The sequence below is a fragment of the Centroberyx affinis genome, unplaced genomic scaffold (genome assembly GCF_046629955.1).
Source record: "Centroberyx affinis isolate AG114_WGS23_722 - 3 ecotype Tasmania unplaced genomic scaffold, CSIRO-AGI_Caff_v1 ptg005934l_1, whole genome shotgun sequence".
Classification (NCBI taxonomy): Eukaryota; Metazoa; Chordata; class Actinopteri; order Beryciformes; family Berycidae; genus Centroberyx; species Centroberyx affinis.
In genome coordinates this window covers 12,501-20,981 of record NW_027283017.1, presented here as the reverse complement: position 1 = coordinate 20,981, position 8,481 = coordinate 12,501, and the positions used below count along the sequence as shown (strand labels likewise).

The 8,481-nt window shown below is 46.5% G+C and overlaps 1 protein-coding gene across 1 annotated transcript in view; it reads right to left on the bottom strand.

Moving 5' to 3' along the window:
* Window positions 1-4,395: 4,395 nt before the first annotated feature.
* The window catches only part of LOC139667986 (HEAT repeat-containing protein 5A-like), a gene marked incomplete at its 5' end in the record, with an annotated part of 15,689 nt that continues 11,603 nt past the window's right edge, over window positions 4,396-8,481 (bottom strand). Inside the window, 5 exons of the mRNA XM_071547457.1 lie at window positions 4,396-4,861; window positions 4,951-5,104; window positions 5,354-5,456; window positions 7,924-8,031; window positions 8,196-8,347. Coding sequence (XP_071403558.1) covers window positions 4,714-4,861; window positions 4,951-5,104; window positions 5,354-5,456; window positions 7,924-8,031; window positions 8,196-8,347 — 665 coding nt within the window. The remainder of the gene's footprint in view (window positions 4,862-4,950; window positions 5,105-5,353; window positions 5,457-7,923; window positions 8,032-8,195; window positions 8,348-8,481) is intronic.

The following is an 8,481-nucleotide window of genomic DNA, read 5'->3' as shown; positions in this document are numbered from 1 at the left end:
GTTTGAGGGACGAGTCAGTTTGAGGGACGAGTCAGTTTGAGGGACGAGTCAGTTTGGGGGCGAGTCGGTTTGAGGGACGAGTCGGTTTGAGGGGCGAGTCAGGTGACGCTCCACCAGACAACAACACAACAACAGAATAAACAAACAGAAACATTAAACAGAACAGTCTTCCTCAGAGTCTCATCTCTCATCTCATTGGTTTCAGGGAGAATTCCGTCTCCACAGTCCTGTTGGTCTCGTATTCAGAATTCCGATGTTTCCGACAGCACCTGAAGGCATCACCCGGCGGCCCGGCGGCGTCCTGCGGCGGCCGGCAGGCGGCGCCGTCCGCTCAGACAACTTCCACACTTCAGCTGTATCTGTGCAGTAACACTTAAAGTTATAAAGTAAAAAGTAAATAATATAATAATAACGTTTCCAAAGCGTTTTAATCGACAGATGAAGACAGAAGACGAGTCAACAGAAACACGTAGAGTAAAAATAAATAAATATTCAATTCAGTATTTTCTCCTGTTGCATGAATCTTATATTAATTATACACTTTGCATTTGTAAGCTGCATTTTTCATGATGCTTATATTTCATATTTTATCAGTTTAACTGTTGGCTGTTTAATCCTCAGTCTCCCTATTCATATTTATTTATATATTTCATTCTGTTCAGTTTGAGTTCAGGAAACCTGTTGCATCAAGAGGAGGGAATTTTTTTTTTAAAATTCTCCTCTATTTCTGAGACAAATTCATCCGTTCATCACGTCAGTCTTCCTACAGAAATGTTTTTTAAGATCCTCCAGAGTTTGTTGCTTTCATGATTTCACATTATATTTAAAATCCTTTAAAAAAATTAAAAGCTAAAATGCCAAAAAAACATGAAGTTCTGTGGATTTATGTTGGACTGTGTTTAGATTTTGTCTATTTGTATTTATTTATAGAATATATTGAACTTTGATAGGATGAACTGACAGAAAAGAAAACCTATGTATGAAACATATTTATTGTATATCTATTGTGTTGTAAGTTGTTATGTTTTGTTTGAATCTGTTTGTCTGAAGAGAAACTTCTTGATGCTGTTTGAAGTTTGTTGATGTAATTAATTAAAAAGGAAACAGAAGCAGAAGAAAGACAGAAAACTGAAATCCGTTAAAAGAAAACTTTATTGAGTCGCTGCCAGAAAACAAAAGTTTATTCAACTCCATTTTGTTCTGTAAAAACATCAGCAGCTCTGGATCTGAACTCAGTCCGGTCTAGTCAAGTCCAGTCAAGTCCAGTCCAGTCCAGTCCGGTCTAGTCAAGTCCAGTCCAGGTGGAGCTGGAAGGAAACAGCGAACTGAGCGACAGGATTCCTCCTCTAACAGTTTGTCTCTCGCTGAACATTATGAATCAAAACATTATGAATCAAAACATTATGAATCAAAACATTATGAATCAAAACATTATGAATCAAAACAAGATAAAAGACAGTTCACCTAATCAAACACATCCAGTCATAATGTATTGATTACATTACATGCTCTGCATCCAATACCAGCTGAAAGGTTCCTGTAACATGTTCTGATGTTCAGTATTGATCATATAGATCATTATGTGGAATCTGATATGTGGGAAGAAAAAACAAAACATGGAATTTCACAGAATTTCATTGATTAAATTAAACTTCCTGAAATTCCAGTTTAGTCCAGTTCTGTTTCCTGTCGTTTTCTTTGTTCAATTCTGAACTGAACTGGACTCAACTGAACTGGACTCAACTGAACTGAACTGATTCCTTCATGAAGCGGCTGCAGACAGAAGCTGCTGCAGCTGGAAGACTGAAGCATGCTGGGAGTCGGAGCGGACCGGACCCCCGGACTTCCCTCCTGGACCCCCGAAGGGCCGCGGACCTTGCTTTGGGAACCTCCGGTCCAGATGGCGGCCTGCCGGTCGTTTCCCAGTCTGACGCTCGAACGCACCGGAGATTTATTATTGCAACAATTTCTCTGTTTCTACTTTACTGGGAAAATATTGATTATCAGAATAAATGAAAACTCCACTGATCAATCCAACCGGTCTCTCTGCTGCATTGCATTCTGGTCTCTCTCCTGCTCCTGCATTGCATTCTGGTCTCTCTCCTGCTCCTGCAGTGCATTCTGGTCTCTCTCCTGCTCCTGCAGTGCATTCTGGTCTCTCTCCTGCTCCTGTGGTGGAGAAACTGGTCTCTCTCCTCTTCTCTGGTGGATCTCTCCCTGTATGATTGTTGAACGTCTCTTGGTCAAAATGGCGGCTCTAGAAAGAAGCCCTCGCTCTTTGATTCTGAGGGACTGACACCAAAACCTGACGTTTACCGCTGAGGTTTTACATCCTGAAACATTTTCTCAGATCAGACTGGAAACATCTGGAGGTGACATCACCTCGTCTGTGATTGGCCGGTTATCCACCGAGAAGAAAAACACAGCAGACTGCCGGATGGAGACAGAGAACCAGCAGCTGATTCTGAGTTTTAGTTTTTCCTTTAAACTTTAATCTTCACTTCTTCACCTTCATGGATATTAATATTCACACTTAACAGTAAACAGACAGATCAATACATTCTTAGTGTTGTTATTGCAGACGATGTGAAGCTGATCAAACAGAAGCGAGCTGGATTGTCTCCTCCAGGCTGCCGTACGGCCGCTAATGAGACGAACTCTTCAGGTCACATGACTCCTGACGCCTGTTAGCAGTTAGTGAGCTGATCACTGATTGGTCAGTTTTACATGAAGCTGTTTTACTAAAAAATAAAATCCTCTCCGGCTCTCATGTCTCTTCCTGCGTCTCTGCAGCTCACAGGAATATGTGTTAGTTGTTAGGCTGTGACCTCTGACCTCTGACCTCCTGTAATGATGCTGTGACCTCTGACCTCCTGTAATGATGCTGTGACCTCTGACCTCCTGTAATGATGCTGTGACCTCTGACCTCCTGTAATGATGCTGTGACCTCTGACCTCCTGTAATGATGCTGTGACCTCTGACCTCCTGTAATGATGCTGCTCTAGGAACTGAACTGTATTCTACTGTTTCCCTCAGTAGAGTCTCAGTAGAGTCTGTTTCCACCAGTGCAGCTGTAGTTGTTGGTGTTTGTTTCATGGAGCCTGCAGTGCCAGGTGGGTGGAGTTCAGGTTTCCCTGTGATCCAGACTGTCTGTCACTGTTCACCCCGCCCACCTGGCACCACAGAGAGGGAAAACAAACACTCTACAGACATGCTGTGAATATGTAAAGGATCCAGAGTCCAATAAAGTTTTATCATTTAGTGAACGACATCATGTGCTTTGAGTGAAGACAACTGCTGACAAACTGAGTCCAGATGAACCTGCTGAGCAGGGCCAGGCCGCCATGTTGGAAGACTGGAGAGACTGGAGAGACTGGAGAGACTGGAGAGACTGGAGAGACTGGAGAGACTAGAGAGACTAGAGAGACTGGAGAGACTGGAGAGACTGGAGAGACTGGAGAGACTGGAGAGACTGGCTGCTCACCAAGTCACCTGCTTCCTCTGACAGCAAAATATCAACAAAAATAAAATCATCCGCAAAAAAATAACTTTCATGTTTCATCAGGAGGAAAACGAGATCAAGTGAGACCAAGTCAACTTCACTCGAGTCCCAAGTCGGTCTCAAGTGTTGAGGCTCAAGTCTCAAGTCAAGTCCCAAGTCTAAATGTAGATTACCAAGTCAAGTCCAAGTCATTAATGTCAAGACTAAAGTCTAAATGTAGAACAGCAAGTCAAGTCAGAACAAATCAAGAGTCCAGTATCAATTTAATATCTTAAAGAAAACTAAATATCTAGGACTTTTCAATGCAATATGGTTTTAAAAGGATAAAAACTTGGTAAGAGCATCATGAGTCACCAAGTCCCAAGGCCAGTCTCAAGTCTTCTCTTAATGGATCAAATCTCAAGCAATTAAAACTGAGACTGGAGTCCAAGTCATGTGACTGGAGTCCAAGTCATGTGACTGGAGTCCAAGTCATGTGACTGGAGTCCAAGTCATGTGACTGGAGTCCAAGTCATGTGACTGGAGTCCCCACCTCTGGTTTGTTGTCACTCCTCCAACATGGCGGCGTCTCCTCATAACATTGTTAACTCTTCTCCAGATGTTTCATCACAGACTCTACTGAGTCCAGACTCTACTGTGTCCAGACTCTACTGTGTCCAGACTCTACTGTGTCCAGACTCTACTGTGTCCAGACTCTACTGAGTTCAGACTCTACTGTGTCCAGACTCTACTGTGTCCAGACTCTACTGTGTCCAGACTCTACTGAGTTCAGACTCTACTGAGTCCAGACTCTACTGTGTCCAGACTCTACTGAGTTCAGACTCTACTGAGTTCAGACTCTACTGTGTCCAGACTCTACTGTGTCCAGACTCTACTGTGTCCAGACTCTACTGTGTCCAGACTCTACTGAGTTCAGACTCTACTGAGTCCAGACTCTACTGTGTCCAGACTCTACTGTGTCCAGACTCTACTGAGTTCAGACTCTACTGTGTCCAGACTCTACTGTGTCCAGACTCTACTGAGTTCAGACTCTACTCTCAGTAAAAAAAGACTCTAAACTCCTAACGACTTGTTGCTGAGTGTGAGAAGTGAAACAGGATGTCACACAGTGAGTCAGAAAGCGGGAAGTGGACTCCCTGTTCGGTGATGTCACAGGAAGTGGACTCTCTGTTCGGTGATGTCACAGGAAGTGGACTCTCTGTTCGGTGATGTCACAGGAAGTTGGTCTTGAGCGTGATGCTGGGGGGGGGCTTGGCGGAGCGGGGGGGAGCGCTCGCTTTAGCGCTCAGGCTCTCCTGGTTCCCTTTGACCGCAGCTTCCAGACGAGACTTCAGCTGAGGAGACGACGCCATGAGGGACCTGGGGGGGGGGGGGGGGGGGGGTACACAACTCAGTATGAGGTTACCATGGGAACCAGAATGAAACCATCAAACTGAACCGAGTCTCACCTGAAGACGGCCGAGTGCTGCGGGCCGAGTCTCATCAGCTCCTTCAGCGCCGCCTCGTGCAGCGAGCGGGACGCCGGGGGGGCGGAGCCAAGAGCGTTCTCATCCAACAGGAAGGAGATGAGGACGGGCAGCAAGATGGCCGCCAGCGGGGGACCTGACGGGCAGAAACACACGGAGCGGGACGGGAGTCAGGATGGAAAACTACCTGCTCTTCACTTCTGGGACGATTTCTGACAGAAGAACCTTCTGTGGTGTGGTTCTGCAGGGAGAACATGTCAGAGTTCTACTGCACTCTGTTCTGTTGTGTTGTGTTGTTCTGTAGGGTTCTCCAGTGTTCTACTGGTTCCTCATGGTGTGTTTGTTCTGTTCTGTAGGGTTCTCCAGTGTTCTCCAGGTTACTCACGCTGTGTGTTCTCCGCAGCCTGCAGAACAGCCTCCATGGTTCTGATCGCCTCCTGAACCGCCAGCAGCTCGTCTTCAGTCTGAGGACGACTCCGCTCCACCGCCTGAGGAGCAGATCAATACATTACACCGCACTGCCTGATCAATAACTGTATGATCAGAGGGATATTACACTACACTGCCTGATCAATAACTGCATGATCAGAGGGATATTACACCGCACTGCCTGATCAATAACTGTATGATCAGAGGGATATTACACCACACTGCCTGATCAATAACTGCATGATCAGAGGGATATTACACTACACTGCCTGATCAATAACTGCATGATCAGAGGGATATTACACTACACTGCCTGATCAATAACTGTATGATCAGAGGGATATTACACTACACTGCCTGATCAATAACTGCATGATCAGAGGGATATTACACTACACTGCCTGATCAATAACTGCATGATCAGAGGGATATTACACTACACTGCCTGATCAATAACTGTATGATCAGAGGGATATTACACTACACTGCCTGATCAATAACTGCATGATCAGAGGGATATTACACTACACTGCCTGATCAATAACTGCATGATCAGAGGGATATTACACTACACTGCCTGATCAATAACTGTATGATCAGAGGGATATTACACTGCACTGCCTGATCAATAACTGCATGATCAGAGGGATATTACACCGCACTGCCTGATCAATAACTGTATGATCAGAGGGATATTACACTACACTGCCTGATCAATAACTGCATGATCAGAGGGATATTACACTACACTGCCTGATCAATAACTGCATGATCAGAGGGATATTACACTACACTGCCTGATCAATAACTGTATGATCAGAGGGATATTACACTACACTGCCTGATCAATAACTGCATGATCAGAGGGATATTACACTACACTGCCTGATCAATAACTGCATGATCAGAGGGATATTACACTACACTGCCTGATCAATAACTGTATGATCAGAGGGATATTACACTGCACTGCCTGATCAATAACTGCATGATCAGAGGGATATTACACCGCACTGCCTGATCAATAACTGTATGATCAGAGGGATATTACACTACACTGCCTGATCAATAACTGCATGATCAGAGGGATATTACACTACACTGCCTGATCAATAACTGCATGATCAGAGGGATATTACACTACACTGCCTGATCAATAACTGTATGATCAGAGGGATATTACACTACACTGCCTGATCAATAACTGCATGATCAGAGGGATATTACACTACACTGCCTGATCAATAACTGCATGATCAGAGGGATATTACACTACACTGCCTGATCAATAACTGCATGATCAGAGGGATATTACACTACACTGCCTGATCAATAACTGTATGATCAGAGGGATATTACACCGCACTGCCTGATCAATAACTGTATGGAGGAAGTTAAAGAAGAAAGAGACTCCAACCTGATGGAGGCAAACAATCTGAACCCAGAACTTTACTCAAGACCCTGAGACCTGAGACCCTGAGACCTGAGACCCTGAGACCTGAGACCTGAGACCCTGAGACCTGAGACCTGAGACCTGAGACCTGAGACCCTGAGACCTGAGAGCTGAGACCCTGAGACCTGAGACCTGAGACCCTGAGACCTGAGACCCTGAGACCTGAGAGCTGAGAGCTGAGACCCTGAGAGCTGAGAGCTGAGACCCTGAGAGCTGAGACCCTGAGACCCTGAGAGCTGAGAGCTGAGACCCTGAGAGCTGAGACCCTGAGACCCTGAGAGCTGAGAGCTGAGACCCTGAGACCCTGAGAGCTGAGACCCTGAGAGCTGAGAGCTGAGACCCTGAGAGCTGAGACCCTGAGACCCTGAGAGCTGAGACCCTGAGAGCTGAGACCCTGAGAGCTGAGACCCTGAGACCTGAGACCCTGACCCAACCAGCCGAGCCGCTCCTGGCTCAGAGTTTTCTTCAGGTCTGAGTTTTCTTCAGGTCTGGCTTCATACTGTTCGATCCTGGTTGTATTCTCCTACAGAGAGGCCCTGGTCCTGTCTGAACCTGAACCTGAACCTGAACCTGCTGCCTGGAACCTGCTCCACTCCACCTGAGCTTTGATCCAGTCCTGCTTCCTTCAGCTGATCATCTCCACAATCAAACCAGATTCAGAGAAACAATGAGAATGATCTGTGGGTTTGAAATACTGACTGATGAATTTACTGTGGGAAAGATGAAAACATTCATATATCAGCAGTAATCTCTGGAATTGGAGTCTGGGCTCCGTGTAACGTCTGGGCTCTGTGTAATGTCTGGGCTCGGTGTAATGTCTGGCTCCGTGTAACGTCTGGGCTCTGTGTAATGTCTGGCTCGGTGTAACGTCTGGGCTCGGTGTAACGTCTGGCTCTGTGTAATGTCTGGCTCCGTGTAATGTCTGGCTCCGTGTAATGTCTGGCTCCGTGTAATGTCTGGCTCCGTGTAATGTCTGGGCTCGGTGTAATGTCTGGGCTTGGTGTAATGTCTGGCTTGGTGTAATGTCTGGCTCGGTGTAATGTCTGGGCTCGGTGTAACGTCTGGTTCAGGACCTGTAGGTATCGGACCAGCGGTGGACCCAGAGCCTGGATGTACGGGACGGCCACAGCGGGCTGCGCCTGAAACACCGAGGTCAACAACTGGAAACACCGACTCACAACCTGCAGGAGACGGGGGGGGGGGGGGGGTTACTGTTACTATGACGATTATTATGGTTATTATTAGCATTAGCATTATCTGAAAGAAGACTTCACAACCTGATTTACAAAATGTCATTAAAGCAAGAAGAGCCCCCCCCCACACACACACACACACACACACTGACCAGCGGGTCCTTGGCCTCCATGGCGGTGGTGAAGCGGTGCAGACTGAGCGCGTGCAGAGGCTGGACGGTGGTGACATCAGGAGCGGTCGACAGCAGGAAGACAGTCAGAGCCGTGAGGAGGCTGACCTGGTCCACCGCACAGCCCGGGGGTCCTGCGCACACACACACACACACACACACACACACACACACACACACACACACACACACACACACACACACACACACACACACACACACACACACACACACACACACACACACACACACACACACACACACACAC